Source organism: Urocitellus parryii, chromosome 3, assembly GCF_045843805.1.
Source record: "Urocitellus parryii isolate mUroPar1 chromosome 3, mUroPar1.hap1, whole genome shotgun sequence".
NCBI lineage: Eukaryota > Metazoa > Chordata > Mammalia > Rodentia > Sciuridae > Urocitellus > Urocitellus parryii.
Window position 1 is genome coordinate 12,351,251 of NC_135533.1, and position 18,270 is coordinate 12,369,520.

General features: G+C 36.3%; 1 protein-coding gene across 1 annotated transcript in view; it reads right to left on the reverse strand.

The window, feature by feature from the left end:
• Mgam2 (maltase-glucoamylase 2 (putative)) overlaps window positions 1-18,270 on the reverse strand; it is an 86,424-nt gene that overhangs the window by 14,833 nt on the left and 53,321 nt on the right. The window contains exons 35-46 of the mRNA XM_077795893.1: window positions 17,127-17,211; window positions 15,303-15,441; window positions 11,815-11,948; window positions 11,523-11,557; window positions 11,299-11,415; window positions 10,580-10,728; window positions 10,387-10,471; window positions 9,913-9,969; window positions 8,973-9,097; window positions 7,788-7,876; window positions 4,786-4,835; window positions 878-1,051 (exon numbers count right to left, since the gene is read on the reverse strand). Of these exons, the coding sequence (XP_077652019.1) occupies window positions 878-1,051; window positions 4,786-4,835; window positions 7,788-7,876; window positions 8,973-9,097; window positions 9,913-9,969; window positions 10,387-10,471; window positions 10,580-10,728; window positions 11,299-11,415; window positions 11,523-11,557; window positions 11,815-11,948; window positions 15,303-15,441; window positions 17,127-17,211 (1,239 nt within the window). The remainder of the gene's footprint in view (window positions 1-877; window positions 1,052-4,785; window positions 4,836-7,787; window positions 7,877-8,972; window positions 9,098-9,912; window positions 9,970-10,386; window positions 10,472-10,579; window positions 10,729-11,298; window positions 11,416-11,522; window positions 11,558-11,814; window positions 11,949-15,302; window positions 15,442-17,126; window positions 17,212-18,270) is intronic.

Consider the following 18,270-nt stretch of genomic DNA (forward strand, 5'->3'; position numbering starts at 1 on the left):
TATTCAAGGACTTTCTGTATATGTCTTAATTAGAAACAGTTACTTGGTAAAAGTGGTTCTGAACTCCATAGTCCAGGGAAAATGTTGCAAACATCTAGAAGAGACTATAGAAAAAGGAATTATTTGGCCCGTATTCAGAAGGGCCTTTTTCTAAAATTAAAATATCAACAGGGCACCCTTTTCACCTTTTAGAAGCTGGAACTAGAGTTATTCATTTTCACTGTTTTACACTCTACACTATGACTTACTGAACTCATATTTCTAATTAGTGTCATGTGCTAAAGTAGAGTGCTTTTTCCTCTGTGATTGCCCTAGGTGTTACTATTGTTAATTCAACTTCCAAAATGCTAATTTACGTGGCTCTAACAACAAAAGCAGATCCTCTGATAGGTTCTTCTATTTTTGTCACTTTGTTTTATTAACCAAATAAAACATCAAAGGTTAGATATAGTTATTGAATGGTCACCACAATTTACTGCCAATTTTCAACCTAAAAGATCCATAAAAATTTGACCAGGGATGTGATTGCTGCAGGAAGCAGCAGGGAACCTTTGCAACTTTAAGGAATCACTCTTTTCTTTGTTTTAGCCTCTAAGTAGAAAAGTAAGTTCTATAATGCAGCCTGGGAAACTGACCTATTCAAACAGCACAATTTCATTTGTAAATGTACAGAAGGTATCACCAAACCACTGACCACTGGACCTTGGACAACATACTATGCATTTCACAGCATAATCCAACACTGAACTTTTTGGGAACATACCTGTTGCAAACATTTATAGCATTTGAAATATATGTACATATAAGGCTGATAATAGTGTTGATAATTTTGCAGAATAATAAAATTAGCTCATGATAGCATTCCTTTCAGACATACCTTAGTATAAGGGTCACTCTTGAAATTGGTCGTCATGAATTCCCAGTTGTCATATGTGAAACCGACTTGTGTCACATAAGTAGAGTTCACTCCCCAGATTTTAATATATCCAACTTTCAATGAATTTGAGTCGCTCAAATACTTATTGTGTATGACCTGAATTTTCAAGGTGTTCTAAAAAACATTCATAAAAAGAAAAATGCAAAATACATTATTAATAACCTATGCCTTGCATTCAGATGCTTAGAAACCTCAAGTTGCCTTTGTTGTACTGGTTTGCTATTTTTATTCTTAGTTGAACATTTTATAAAGATATTTCCTGAACACTTGCTGCAAAAAATTTGATGATGTCAAAAAATAGGCCTATGTACCAGCATACCTTGCGTGTATCTTTTACTAATTCTTAAAATAATTTTGAAAAGAATCTCTGTTTTAAAGATGAGAAAACTGAGGTTCTAGGAGAGGAAGTGAGTAGCTGAAGGACAATGTGCCTATATGCACAGCCTTAGAAGAATTAATACAGGTGAATAAAGAAAAAGCCCTAGAGTAAGGATGGTTGACAAGAAATGCAGGAACTTATCTCAATTGTGAGCTCATTAAGCATCAATGCAAGGATTAAAATAATCTTAAATAAATCATGAGATGCCATGTAATTAAGGCCAAAAGAAACACATAGTGAAAATTTGTTACTATAGGAACAATGTAGTCAAGGAAGATTTGGTAAGGACACAGAACTTCAGAAGTCCTGGGAAGATGGATAGGATGTATAAAGGTGACATGAATGGGGCAGGGAAAAGAGACAGAGGTAATTTGAACAAGGGCACATTCATTGAATTAGGGCAAGGTCTACTGTAGGTGGTGCTAAGATAAAAGGGAAATGAGACTGGTTTTGCATGTAAGTATGTCAGATAAGGTTGTGAACTATGCAGTAAGTTGGAATAGTTGCAGTAGACTAGAATTGTGAATATCTTGATTCTGGTGGTAGTAGTAGAAAGAGAAAGAAGCATACAATTGGCATTATCAAGATAGGGGAGAGGCGTGGGAGGGAAAGGGAGCAGGTAGAGGAGTAACAAGGATAGTAGAAAGTGATGAACATCTTTATACAAAGTACATGTGTGAAGACTTTAATTGGGTGTCAACATACTTTATATACAAACAGAAATACAAAAAGTGTGGTAAATGAATTACAGTAGATGGGGTAGAGAGAGGAGATGGGAGGGGACGGGAGGGGGGATAGTAGGGGATAGGAAAGGTAGCAGAATACAACAGTCACTAATATGGCAGTATGTAAAAATGTGGATGTGTAACCGATGTGATTCTGCAATCTGTATTTGGGGTAAAAATGGGAGTTCATAACCCACTTGATTCTAATGTATGAAATATGATATGTCAAGAGCTTTGTAATGTTGTGAACAACCAATAAAAAAAAAATACATACATGGAAAAAAAAAGAATTGTAATGCAAAAAAAAAATAACGTTACCTTAGGTTAGGTAGACGGAAGTGAAAGGAGGAGAAGGCAGGGGATGTGGGGATAATAAAAATAGTAGAATGAAACACATTATTATTATTGTATGTATATAGGTGACTGTATGACCAACGTGATTCTACAATATGTATACTCAGAAAAATGGGAAATTATATCCCATTTATGTATGATACATCAAAGTATTTAAGTGCATTCTACTGTCATGTATAACTAATTAAAACAAATTTAAAAAAAAAGAATTAATAGGATTTTTTTGGCTGAATCAAAGGAAAAATGGGCAGGCCGAATCAAAGGAAAGATCAAGGAAAAGGTATACACTTGAAGCAAGTAGATATTAGGGCTAGATCTTACTGATTTGAGAGAGCAGATGGTTCAATTTCCTGAAATTGTGCATAGTAGTTATAGTTAGAAATTGGTTAAGATGGTGGATGTTTTTTTACCACAGAAGTCAGTAAATACTATAGATCAGCTCCTACCCCACAAGTTGGCTCACTAGCCAGGCAGCACTGATAATAATTAACCCACAGAACGCTAGCAGCTTTTTTTCACTTCAGGCCACTGATCTCTAGGGGGGGAAATTTATTAAATATCCCAGAAGTAAGAATCCTCTTATCACTACTGTGGAATAACAAAAGAATGGAAATTTAGACTTAAAAGTAATTTAAGGGCCATCTTATTTTTATAATAAATAGATTTAACAAGAAAAGCGCCTCTTGGTAGTAGAAAGAGAACTAAAATCCAGGATTTCTAGATCAACAGCTTCATTTACAAACAATATTTTGAGAGGAAAAATATAGTTTTCCACTCCAGTATTCTTTTGTTAAAAACAGGGAATGTACAGATTTAATGAGAATACAAACTTTTGCATTTAGTTTCAAAGAGGCAAATTCTGTTTAAAGACAATATGATCTGATACTCATGTCTATGAAAATAAAATGTAGTTGACCATGAGATTTTTATGTGCCAAACATCTGATACATGTGTTTAAAAATTGACACAATGCAACATCAGTAAAAAACAGTCTAGCTAAAAAGTGGTAGTAGGCAATATAAAAATTAATTCTCTCCTGTAGGAATATAGTGCAAACCATATATGTAATTTTAAATTTTCTAATAGCCACATTTTCAAAAAGTAAAAGGAAAAATTGATTTTAAAAGATATTTTACTTAGTATCAAGTTTTATAAAATATTATTTCAACATGTATTCAATATAAAACACTCTGGGATATTATACAATCTTTCTTCAAACTTAGTGATTAAATATTTCAAATTAGGCTGGTCATACTTGCAAGGGCTTAACAGTCACATGTATTTTGGATAGTGAAGGTCTAAATTGTGCTCTTAATCCTGAGAACCAGGTTTTAGGGGAAATCTAGGATAACTGGAGTCCAAACAGAATAATCACATCTAGAAACCAATAATGTTAGCCGGGAGATGCATAAAGACAGAAGGGATATATATATATATATATATATATATACACACACACACACACACACATACATAAAAGACATCTCAAGTATTTGAAGTACTTAAGGAAAAGAGAATAGATTTGTGCTACAATTATTCTTATTTTAAGTCAATAGATAAAAATTACAGAGAAGCAAATTCTAACTTGAAAATGAAATGAACCTTTTTTCTCTAATTAGAATTGCAGATTATTCATGGAATTGCTTAACATAATACATTGATTGTAATGTTGTCTCCAACTCTTCATTCCTCACTTTTCTATGTAATTTTGGTAATTTTGCCTGACTTAATGCAATATGCTGTCCCGCATGCGCATCTGAGTTAGCTTTGCTAGTGGGAGATTAGTCAACTCCATGCATGAAGTGATTTTAGGCATTTCCATGTCAGTTTGCACCTTCTACCATAATCATAAAAACATCATGCTCAGACCATCCTATAGGTCATGTTAGATCATCTGTAGGTCAGCTGATATGTCAGGTATGTGAGAAAGTGAAGCCAAGATTACTCAAGCAGCCTAGAACCAGTGGCTAAATGCAGTCACTTTTGAGCCAGCCAGTATCAGCCAAATTCAGTCCAGGTCATCTGAGTTTTGCAGTTTAATAACCAAGTGCTTATAGTAGCATGCCACTGAGGGATTGAGGTTGTCTGTAGTGCAGCATTATTGCATAACCGCTTATTAAATTCCTTATTCCTGAAAACATGTTACACATTTAGGAATCCATTTTTCCCTGGATATGTGAATTCCAAATTTCTTTATCTATAATAATGCTATTGGATAATTATCAAAATAAGGATTTCTTTTCTCCCCTATTTTAATGTTAACAAATCTGAATTGGTAAAGGCAGTGAAGACCTCCTATTAAAATGTGAGATATTATAAACATTAACTGATAATGTTTAATCTGTAACTAACTGGAAAAGCATTTATAAAGTTCAACAAAACAGCATTACCTGAGCTGCAATAAAGTTTGCCAAGAAATAGTTTCCATTTTCATAGGTGTCTGAAAGCAAGAGGAAGAAGAAAATAAGCAATTGCTCAGTGCTTCCATTGCAGCAGATAATCAAGTCAGAAAATATCTTAATGTGTATATGATACACTTTAATTTATAAATTAGGCATAGTAAGAGATTAACAATAACTAATAATAATATATAGCAATTGTAACATAATTTTGTAGGCTTGAGCTTTGGGCCATAATTAAGTAAAATATAAGCATTGAAATAGTGCAACAGTTGACCTAATAACAAAAATGCCTTTTCAGTGACTAATTGGAGGGTAGCATATACAGCATGGATACACTGGAAAAACTGATGGTTCACATCCTAAGTAAGATGGACTAATATTGCATAAATTTTCATACACTCTACCCACTGCATCAATTACTTATTTCTGGAATTTTCCATTTAATACTTTTGGACTGTTGCTGACCATAGGTAATTAAAACCACAAAATGTGAAAACTCAAAAAAAGAGGAATACTTTCTTTCTTAGTTGGTATCTACTTTATTCATTCTCCTCATGGTACTTTCATACCTCCTCCTATTTCTTAAAAGTCAGTTTTATATCATGATCTATTCTTGACCTTTGTGAACATTTCAATATCTTGCCAATAGTCCAAAAAATTATCTCCTTGAACTGACTGACTTTCTTCTAAGTCTTCAACATTACCTCATAGGGAAGTAAACAATTACAAAATCCATATGGTATTTTAAATTTAGCCTTAAAATGAATGCAACTTAAGCAAACACTATAGCCACTTTTATCAGTTAATGAAGAGTTTTCAAGAATGAGATTTGGCTCACGGAATTTTTAAAGATTATAAGATTATCCTTGAAGTAGCCTTTACATTACTTTATGTAAGCAAGGAAAATCTGCTAACATAAAATTTAAATTAAATCTACTTGTTCCATATTTTAGTATTCAGTAATTTAAATTTTAATTTCTAAGTCTATTAATTTGTTTAAATAGGGGCAAAAAAAGAGCATTATTATAAAGAGTAACTTTTAATATTTCAAGGACTGTCAATTTTTAGTCTTTAAACCAAACATATTTTTATAGAAACTTAAATTGTTCTGAGAAACATACAAACTAAATCCAAAATGTAATGTGCTGTATGCCTGCAAGAATGGTTGATGTTTTAAAAACTGATAATACCAGGTATTAGCAAGGATGAGAAAAGTTGGATTCTTAATCATTGCTGTTAATAATAGGAAATAGTACAGCACATTAGAATATAATTTTAGCAATTTCTTTGAACATTAAACATGTATTTATCCAATATGGCCCAGCAATTCCACTCACAGGTTTTTAGGCAAGAGAGATGAACAGATAAGATCACAAAATGTTTTATACCCAAATAATGGTTCCAAAAATGAAGCAACTTAAATATTTATCAGTAAATCCATGGGCAAATTGTGGTATATCCGCAAAATGGAATGTTATTCAGGGCTAAAAAGTAATTAGCTCCTTTTACAAGCAACAACACGGGTGAATTTAAAAATCATTCTGATAAGTGAAAATCTAAAGACACATAAAGGGTCTACACTACCCAATTCTACTCATATAAAACCTAGGAGACATGGCTCTGTCTGTAGTTGGAGAAAGCAGAATAAATACTGCCTTGTCCTGGAAGTAGCAGGTGGAAGTGGGGAAAGCTGACTGGAAAAAATAAGGGCTCTCTTGGGTCACGAAAAGATCCTGTATCTTGATGTGATGGTGGTTATCTCACTGTGTGTATCTGCCAACTCTTCAAGAGCTCTATTTAAAAATTAAGACATTTTACTTATGTAAATTACAACTCTTTGAATAAAGGAAAATAATTATCTTCAAGGAATATACTTTATGGAAATAATTTAAAATGCAAACACAGGCTAACACTACAAAATGTGATTCATAAAAATGAAAACTGAAAACATCCTATATAAAGAACAATTACACAGTTACATAAATTACAGCATAGCTTCTTGATAGAATCTATGTCATAGTGGTGCTTATAAGGAGAATATAATACATCTAGAATTGTGTCTTTCATTATGTTAGGTGAAAATAAGCAGGCTTCACAAATTAAATTTGTAGTATGTTTCCAGCTACAAAAAATTACACATTTTATTAAGTAATGTAAAGCCAAAGGTAATACAGCAAAAGTATTAAAAGTGGTGATATTTTTTTCAAATTTTCTATCTTAAAGACTTTTTGAAGGGAACACTTCATACTTTAATGAGAGTATCTTATCTTTATAATAAAGAAAACTAAAAAGAAGGAAGCCTTTAGAAATAGCAGTAGTGAGAAACAGATTAACGTTTCAGAAAATGTGGCAAGCTGCAAGACAAAATGTTCTGTTCCACAGTATTTAAGTAGTGAAAAGTAACTGGTTGGAGAGGTGTGTCAGTATTTCCATAGAAATGTCTAAGAAAGAGGCTGCTCTGGTTACAATGGTAGGTTCCAATCCAAGGCAGAATGAGCTTGCCCCTGGATTGGGGAGTGAAAGCACATAAGGTGTGAAGTATCCTTTAGGTGATACTTAATTCCCAATTTATGAGTTACCAAGAAATTTTCTAACTCTATTTTTTTTCCCTGAGTGGGCCAACATATAAGGAAAAAGATGCCTGGTGTGACCGGCTGGCCCAATAATAGAGCCCAGTCCTGTCCCATTGAGAATGAACTTAACTGTCAGCCTGATATTTGTATCCACACTATTTTATCAGAGTAAGAGAGTTCAATAGGGATAGATCATCCCTGGCTGGATAAATATACCTGGTCTATAGCATCATATACCTGGTCTATAATAATTTGTAGCATAACATGAGCAGGGAAAAGTTGCAAAAGTTCTTCCCACACCAAGGTCATATTGACAGTAGCAGACACAGAGAGATTTTAAGTTCCTATGATTCACTGACCCTCTAGGATACTGCTTTTCTGAATGATGTTCAAGGATTCTGGGAAGTTCACACTCACCAATGCTTTGTCCATCATCCCAGAACAGCTGACCTTCGGCCTTCCCATCATCATCCAAAGCAACAGTTAACCCCATAAAACATTGTCGACTGTCAAAAAAAAGGAGGGGGGTATTATTTTTCACTAGCTTGTAGGTTTTAAGAATGAAGAACAGCTCATGTTGAAAATATTACTTATCCAGAAATAAAAGTAGTATATTAAATATGCACATAAAGTTTTAAAAGAGGTAAAATGTGATAAAATATGATACTTAAAAGTTAATGGAAACACATTTAACGTTTAATGAAACATTTGATTTAATTTCAACTTTCAAAAACTAAATATACATACTTTATAAATATACATATTCAAGTAATTTAATGAGGTCTGAAGTCCTCAGGAAGAAACCCCAAGAAAAAAGAACTCTTCAATAGCTTTCAGGTTTCTCTAAATTACTTATTCAAGTTGCTCTAAATTACTTAGACATTCATAGCTCTCCATGATCTGCTCTGTTCCTGCTTGAATTTAATTTATGTGACCCCTTCCCTTATCTATGCTCCAATTAAACTAAATGGCTTGCTATTCCCCAAATCCAATCCACTCTTTAGTTCTTTCATCCTCCCAGAATATCTTTTTCTCTTGCACTCACCCATTCAAATCCTATTCATTATTTAAGAGCCAGCTCAAAGCCCTCTTTCATGTAAATCTGGGCTTTACACCACAGGCTGTAAATTGACCTCTCTCCTTCAGGGTTGCTATCTCTGTTTGCAGATGCCTTTCTTAACAAAATATATTCTCCTTAATGAGTGAGTTCATACATATAAAGAGAGAGAGAGAGAGAGAGAGAGAGAGAGAGAGGAATATCTTCTTGCATTGACCAAAGTCACCCTGGAATTAGAACTACATCCCTGGGTAGCCATCACAAGGCAAGAAGGTCATTAGAGCTCATTAATACTCCTATATTTTTAATTGTGTGGGAAGAGAAACATGCTTCCACCCTCAGGAAAGCATTTCACCATCACACAGCATTAGAATAAAACATCTTCCCAAGACTGACTTTATGAACTCATTCTCCAGATCCTATTCAGAAGGCACTCAGAATCCAACCAGGAAGACCCATCTGCAATTTGATTTATTTATCCACATAGCCCTTAAGGTGCCTCACATGGCCAAGCAAGGCCATCAAATCCCACCTCTTCTTCTTACCTGTAGTAAGTGTTAATGGAAGGCTCTTGCCAAGGCAGGATGTAGCCTCCTCTGACATGAAGGTTGATGTGGTCTAGGGGAGCCTTCAGTATTACCAACTCACCTGTGGATCTGTAGGCAGATTCCTAGGAAGGATCATACAGGCAAGATATGGGAACAGATGAACTGTTGAGAGCCACAGCTGAAGGGGCCCCAGCAAACTTCCAGCTGCCAGCAAACTTCCAGCTGCCAGCTGATGATTGGCTCACAGCGGCCCCAGCAAACTTCTAGCTGCCAACTGATTGGCTCCTCTGCGGTGATGCTCATTGGGCTGTTTCCCCGCCCTTTCAGACCACAGAGCTGCTCATTGGGGGACTTTTTTTGTCTCTGCCCACGCGACCCAGCCAATCAGCCTCAAGAGCAGGAGGAATGGGGGAAGTTGAGAGGCTTGTGGGAAGCCGGTGGTGGCAGTTGGGCTCTGAGGGTTTTTCCTAAAGAGCTGTGCAGTGCTGTGTGTGTGTGTGTGTGTGTGTGTTCTAAAAATAAAGTTCGTTTCTTTTGACAAGTGGCTCCTGAATTGTGCCCAGCCAGACTGCGGCAATGAACTGATTAATTGAATGCATGTTCCATTACAAGTCCTTCTTTTCAAAGAAGTTAGCAACATATTGCAAATTGGAAGAGAAAACTTTATTTTTTTTCATTTTGCTTAAGACTCTGAAAACCTAGTCTTTTCTCTGTCTTTCCTGAAGGGTAACTGGTAGACATCAGTGGGATCCAGAATCTCAGATTTTATCTATATATTCTTTAATGCATCCCTTCATTTAAACAAATCTTGCAACAGCTGAAAAGGCTTCAAGTTACTGACATAGAAAATATATGTTCAGAAGTCAGAAGCAAGCTCTAACCACTTCTCTAACCTGCACAGAGCCGCCCGGGTCCTCACAAATACATTTGTTCTTACCGTGCTATAGTCATACCACTGGGCTCTGGGAAAATAAGCACTGATCTCAAATGTGTTCTGAAACACAAAATGAACATGTCATTATTGAGTATTGCAATAAGGAAATAATTTTAACTTTTAAATCATTTTCTGAAGAATTAATATTAAAAATAGAATTCTATTAGGATGTCAAGAATTTGAGATTTTTTTTAAAAGAAATTATCTGAGAAATTCTTTTTCAAATACACAGAAAATAATTTTTTATAAAGAGTAAGTTGGAAAAGGGCAAAAGATGACAAAAATTTATAATGGGAAGTTAATCGTTACTGTGAGGATTTCATTAATGGGAATCTTGGAAAAAACCAAAAAGATCTCCTTGAGACGTTCTAGAAAGTAAACAGTGATTGTGACAAGACAAGGGGATATTGAAAATGCTTTTCCTGTGACTTTGCACTGTGTGATAAGAGGCTTTCTGATCTACAATGAAAAACTCACACTTTCCAGCACAGGGCTGATCAAGATGGCAGGTCCCAACATAAACTGACGGTCTATATCCCACGTTGTCTTGTCATCTGTAAACCTTAAATGATAAATATGAAAATTCACGCACACTGTTACAGAGGGTGATTTACAAGACCTGTCCAGATCTGCAGGCCACCCACAGGGGAGGAACACAGGCTATACTCACTCATGGAAAAGGGGTCGGATGACGGTTCTGCCCTCTGCGTGAGCGCTATGCATCAGAGTATAGAGGTAGGGCAGCAGGGTATATCTGAGCTGCAGGGCTTTCCTTGAGAAGTATTCAAAGGTTGAATTCCAGGCCACAGGATCTTGTCTCTAAAGGGATAAGAGAGCACATCACAGATCACCAATTTTGGTAGCATCAGAAAGGGGTTATCCAGTGTGTATACTGGATATATATACTTCATTCCAGCCTACTCTTTACCCTGCCCTGCCACCTGAAAAACTAGAAAGTGTGAAAGTGTTGCTCTTTCTTTTTACACTGATCCCTAAGGACCACACCCAGGTCCAGCTTTGCCCTTGCACATGAGAAGAGAAGTAGTTCTCTATTCAGTGCTGATATATCTCAGGTGAATCTGAATGCAACACAAATTCAATATTCTTAAAAGCAAGAGGTGCTTCTTATATTTCAGTCCTATGCAGGAACTATAAAAACTTCTTTCCCCATAGGTACTAATCCCCCAGAACATGATGAATAGTGTATTCTTAAAAATTATTGATAACTCTGGAGTTTTGAATTTTGTAGATATTCCAAGAAGAGGAGTTTTTGTGCTTTGTGTGTGTGTGTGTGTATTTTCTCAGAAAATAGATATGATACTCTTGTGAATTAAAAAGAAGGCTGGCTGAAGGTACAAACGCCTGCAGCGTGAACGATGGCTGCCTCACCCTTGTCCCTTTGGTATTGTGGTTCCTGGAGAAGGGGTAGAAGGCTCCCAGCTGCATCCAGCGAATACACATCTCATATTCAGCATCTCCAGAGAAGCCACAGATATCTGCTCCTGTCTGAGAAAATGAAAAAAATCAGAGCATGAAGAGTTTTTGTGGATTTTTTTGAAGTTGCTGACATTGGAATCTGACAAGGCATTACTAATGACTCCAAGATGACTTACATAAGATATTCCAAAGAGACTGAACTCCATCATGCCTGCAATGAGATAATATGGCTGTGTTAGCAGAAGAGGTCCTTTTGGAAGAGAAAATGTTTGGCCAATTTTTCCCTACCATTCAAGACCCTGGGCCATTCATAATGAAAATATTGAAAAAAAATGATTGTAAATTAAAACCCACAACCACAAAGAACTCAATTCTTCTTGACTTTGCTGCCTGCCTACATGATAATCTATACATACCCAGTACCCCACCCCCCAAAACCAGCAGAGGCCCCGGGAACAAGCCACACACCAATGATAGATTTCCCCAGCTGGTCCCACTCAGCAGTGTTGTCTCCCAGCCAGTGTCCTCCCCAGCGGCCAGAGGAGGGGAATGTGGAGCGGGTGATGACAGTCCCTCGCTGTCCAGTCACTTCCTGCACAGCTCTGGTAGGAGGGGAACAAGATTGAGTTAACTGTTGAGTTGTTCCATGGCCTGAGTTCTTTCACTCATCTTTGACTTGTTAACTGATCAGTCTTTAAAAATGTAGTTTAAAAATGTCCCTCCCATCCTAGCCAAGGTCTGACATTCAATAATGACCTCCAGTTGTTGATTTTCTGACCCCGATTGCATTTTCTACAAATTTCTGCCTATGTGAACACAGCATTGGGAACGAATGTGGTAAATTTTACAAAAGACAATGGACTTTGTTTAGAAGAACTCTTTCATCCTCCCTCTCATTTTTCACTGTGTAAAACTAGTCTCCTATTCTCTTTAATTTGTGCATATCAATTAGACAGAACGGGCAGGTTGTTGTGCCACATTTGTGCATATCTAAAAAAAAATTTTTTATCAATTTTACTCCCCAATACCTTCTCCACCCTCCCCCTAAGCTTCTTCCTATACCCTACTGGATCCCTACTAATTTCATGAAATACTTTTGTGTATGATTTGGTTTTTTTTTTCCTTCTAACTTCAATATATGAGAGAAAACATACACTTTTTCTCTCAGTCGGTTTTATTTTACTCAAAAGTATGGTCTCCAGCTCCATCCATTTTCCTGCAATAATATAATTCTGTGTATTTTTTTATTGGCTGAATAAAACTCTACTGTAAGTATTGTATGTATGGGTGAGTATATGTATGTGTGGAATATATGTATATAATTTATATATGATATATAAAATACTTATACATAAATTTTCTTTATTCATTTATTTGCTAATGAATACATAGGCTGATTCCATAATGTTATAATTCATGAGTAAGTCAATGCAAGAAGGTTCATAAAATAAACGAGACCCTTAACCCAATCAGTACATAAAGAAGAAGAAAAAAACAAGGACCAAGATTGAGGAAGCACAGCCATGGGATTCCATGCAGCTGGAGCATGAGGTAGCAGTATTGTTCCCTTCGGAGTCAGAGAACTTCTCCCCAAAAGGAATTTGCTATCTGAAAGTGATGCTGAGAATCCTAACCAACTTCACATCAGGACAGGAAGGGATACACCAGCCCCTAGAGTACGGATTTCATTTATAAAAAAAATCTCTATTAAACTAGTTCTCTATGTGGACGGAAGAGGAGGGATGGGGTGAGGGCTTGACAACTATTTGTGGATCTGTTGCTGTATCCCAGCAGCACATGGTACCATCTTTGAAGCACATGAGGAAGGTCTCCCTGCATTCTTTTTACTGTTAGGAAACTGAAGTTCAGCTAAGTTTCAAAACTTGTTAAATATTATTTATAGAGCAAGGAGGCAAATCTGGGATCCAAATAACAATATATATGACTATAGCTTATTGGTACAATGCATTCTGTTATGCCATGCTTCAAAAAGCAGGTCATAGACCAGGTTTAGTGGTACATGCCTGTTGGGAGGCTGAGGCAGGAGGATTGTAAGTTCAAGGCCATCCTCATCAACTTAGAGAATCCCTAAGCAACTCAGCAACCCTGTCTCAAAATAAAAAGGGCTGGGATTGTGGCTCAGTGGTCAGGCACTACAGGAGTTCAATTCCTGGTACCAAAAGAGAAAAGAAAGGAAGAAAAGAAGAGAAACAGCAAGTTATGTTTCCTCATGCACAAACATACATAAAGGATCTCCAAACAGCTCTTTAAAGAAAATGAATCTTCTGTGCACATATGTAGTCAGAAAATAAAACAACTATGTGAGATAAAAAAAATCAATAGAACAAAAAAGGCATTATCAAGTGTACAAATACACATTTGTATGTGTATTTGAAGAAATACATTTGAAGAGACAATGGTCAAAAATATATATACTGAAAACTAAAATTATTGTTGAAAGAAATTGAAGAAGTGGAAATATATTCTATATTAATGAATCAGAAGATTTAATATTGGTAAAGAAGTAACACTTCCCTAATTGATCTGCAGGCTCAATGTAACACCTATTGCTGTCCTGTGGAAATTGCCAAGCTGATCCTAAAATTCATATCAAATGCAAGGAAGCCAGAATATCCAAATAATCTTGAAAAAGAACAAAATTGAAAGATTTATAACTTGTTAAATAAGACAGCATAGTACTATTAAAAGGTTGATATAGAGATCAATGAAATAGAGTTGAGAGGCCATAAGTAATCACTCTCATTTACTGTTGGTTGATTTTTTAGAAGGTGCCAAGATGATTAAATGGGGAGGAGGAGAAATCAAACCTCTACTTCATATGGGCATTCTGTGAAAAGACAATTTACAGAATGAGAGAAAATATTTGCAGACCATATATATAACAATCACTTGTATCCAGAATATATGAAGTGTTTTTACAATCCAATCCTAAAAACAAATAACTTAAAAATAGGCAAAGAATTCCAATAGACATTTCTGCTAAAGTGATACATAAATTGCCAATAGGTATATGAAACAATATTCAACAGAACTGATAATTAGGGAAATGGAGACAAAAATTGATGTACTTTACGTCCATTAAAATATCTATAATAAAAAGGGTAAAAATAGCTTGTGTTGGTATGGATACAAAGTAACTTAAAACCCATTATAATGTCTATAATAAAAAGGGTAAAAATAACTTGTGTTGGTATGGATACAAAGTAACTTCAACCCTCATCCATTGCTGGTGAGAATGTCAAATGGTATTTTTTCAAGGCCAAACTCTTTACAGTTCTTAGAAAGTTAATATCTCTAAGATATTAAATATACGGTTACGATACGATCTGAAAAGTCTACTCCTAGATATATATTAAAGAGAAAATAAACACATTTCAATTCAAAATCTTGTAGTAAATGTTTATACATGTCTATTCATAATAGCCAAGATCTGAAAACCACTCAAATGTCTGCTGGCTGATAGACACATGAAATGTGCTCTATCTTGACAGTAGAATATTATTCATCAACAAAAGGAATGGAGTACTGATACATCCTGCAACGTAGATGAACCTTGAAAACATATACCAGGGAAAGAAGCCAGACACAAAAAATATTATGCAATTTCATCTACTTGAAATACACAGAATGGATAATGTTAACGACAGAAAGTAGCTTAGTATTGGCTGGAGCTCAGGAAGTGGGGACAGGGAGGAATGACTGCTAACAGATCAAGGTTTTTCTTTTGAAATGATGAAAATATTCTAAAATTTTATTTTAGTGTTGGATGTACAACTCTGTGAATGTACTCTGGGTTGTTTGGGCAACGAGGCGTGATCTGTTTGACACTGCTCCATTTAGCTGGCATCATGTAAGTACAAACACAATACAAATATGAAACAACAAATACAGGAATGTAGAAAATTATCTGCGCCGCAATTGACAAAAACACTCACTCATATGTCGGTCTGGTCTGGGACCACCCATACAGGCTGTGTACGTCATAGTGTCGCACCCGGGAGCCATCTGGCAGGATCTGCTCACTCTCCATGCACAGGGTCTTACTGCTCAGGCCTTTGTCCCTAGATTCCAAATCTGAGGGGAAATGTTGAGTTATTTCCCAAATGACTTGTGCATTCATTCTGACATGTCTCTATTTCAATCAGCACTTTTGTTACCAGTAACAGGTTCAATTTCCGGGTTTTCTGTTTTTTTTTTTAATGTACAAAAGCAACATCTTATGACTTAATAAAATTTGTAAAAGGTAAGAATGGGGTATAGCAGGGGAAAAGTACCCTTGGCTGTGTTCCAACTCTAACTTAGGGAATGCTGTCACCACTGGTTTTACAAGTTGACAAACTCCTTGGGTGAAAGGATTGGGTTTTCCACTAGATGGTAATGTTCTCAAGGGAATAGATCTTGTTTTGCTCAATCTCACCAGCTTTTGCCTGTCATATACATGTGGGAGGAAGGAAAAACTGAATGAAAGAACATTGAGTTAACAGACACAGCTCTGCACGGCAGTGATCTAGACACAAAGAAACCTGTGTCCCAGATTCTGCTTCATGAATTTCTGGTACACTGCTCATAGGAACTTACTTCCTTTTGGGGCCTCTGTAAGATGAGAGGATTCAATCATTTGAGAAGTGTTTGATCCCAACATCATATTTCAGTTTGCACCCGGAACTACCAAGGGGTATCTTTCATGAACTATCTGCAAACACAGGCTGAAAGTTCAGGACTAGATTTTCATTTAAAAATAGAGAGAGAGAGAGAGAGAGAGAGAGAGAGAGAGAGAGAGAGAGAGAGAGAGAGAGAGAGAGAGAAGGGGTTTATTGAAAAGTTTAGCATTTGGGGCAATTATTAAGAATACAAGTAACAATGAATGTTGGCAAGGATGCGGGGGGAAAAGGTATAATCATTCATTGCTGATGGGTCTGCAGATTGGTGTAACCACTTTGGATAGCAATGTGGAGATTCCTCAGAAAACTTGGATTGGAACCATCATTTGACCCAGACATCTCACTCCTCAGTCTATACCCAAAGGACTTAAAATCAGCATACTATAGTGACATGGCCACATCAATGTTTATAGCAGCTCAATTCACAATAGGTAAGCTATGGAACCAACCTAAGTGCCCTTCAACAAATGAATGGATAAAGAAAATGTGGTATATATACACAACGGATTATTATTCAGATATAAAGAAGAATGAAATTATGGCATTTGCTGGTAAAAGGATGGAACTGGAGGCTATCATGCTAAGCAAAATAAGCCAATCCCAATAAACCAAAGGCCATATATTCTCTCTGATATGTGGATGCTAACACATAATGAAGGGGGAGCAGAGAATAGAAATTCACTAGATTAGACAAAGGGGATGAAGGAAAAGGAGTGGAAAGAAAGACAGTAGAATGAGTCGGACTTAACTTTCCTACATTCTTATATTAGTACACATCCAGTGTAACTTCACATCATGAACAATGACAAATAAGGGAAGTTATACTCCATGTATGTATAATATGTCCAAATATTATACATGTATATCTAAAAAGAACATTTTTCTCATATATATCTAAAAAGAACAATTTTTAAAAGTTTAGCATTCAGTTCACCATTGTCAACATAATAAAAGGCATTGCTTGGTTTCTTTCATACAATGTCATGTCATTATTTCTACACACACACACAAAAAAAAATAGGCTTTACTTTGACAGCAAGAGGGAAATCTTCAGTGTTTGAACAGGGCAATAATTTGACAAAGTAACATTTTACCTACCTGGCATATAGGGTGGGTTATTAAGAACTGCACTGCGGCAGCCCCCAACAGATCCATCCACAAAGTTTGACGGCTCATTCATATCCTGGATTAAGTGAGCAAGAGAAGATTCCATCACATCAGGTCCGTATGGCCTTCACCTAGAGGGCACTAGCTGCAGAAGATGCCCGGGCTGCACTGAAGCTTCGTCTCTGTAGTGGCTCAGGGGACTCTGCTTAATCCTGGCATTGACTAAAGTGGACTTAAGAGTCCACATCTGCTTCTGTGGAGTGTTAAACTCCTTCCGGCTCACTTGGCATTTTTAAATTTATGAAGTGGTAACCTAGCAGCAAAAATATTGAGACTATGCTGAATCCAGAACCTAAGGAAATATTTTGATTCATCTATACCACAGGAGAAGCACATCTTTGTTTGTCTACCCACAAATTATTCACTTTGTATCTGCAGCCAGGGGCCACTACGATCTCTCTCTCCTTTTTCTTAGCCAATAACTTGGACTAATTCTGCTATTCATGTGCACCAAACACAAGGAGACATATCTCACTTTCTGCAGTAGACACATTCCTGAAAAGTTGTATATGATTCAGAAACCAGTCTGGAAATAAAATCATATTTTGGCAAAAGTTGTCTACTTTATAAATAGAGAAGTTAAAATTTTGAATGTTATGTTATCTTACGTGGAACATACTAAAGGCAAAGGCAAGTATTTGGACAACTATTCATTATTTTGAATTATGCAGCTTTCTTTCAATGGGAACAAATACTTCAGTCATCAGAATCTCTTGTTTCTCAAAGTTATCTATATCTCTTCACTGTCTGATTTGCCTGTTTGGGTTCATTTATGCATTCTCACCTGTCTGCTCTGTGCCTATTTACCCTGAAGGTTCAAGTGGTCAGGGAGGCCCCCAGGCAGACAGTGGGCTTATAGGTTTGTCTCTTGTGAATCACAAGCTTCTTGCAGCCTGACCTAGCCTTGAGCAGCTCTTCCTAGCTGATCTGGTAACTGCTTAGGTTTTCAGGCCATAGATAGAGGGGAAGGAAATCACGACATTAATAAGATTCCTATCCTTAAAAAAACATAAATAGAGGGGCCCTTGGACACATGTCCCAGAGATACCTCCAGAAGCCCTTCACTCAGGGCTTT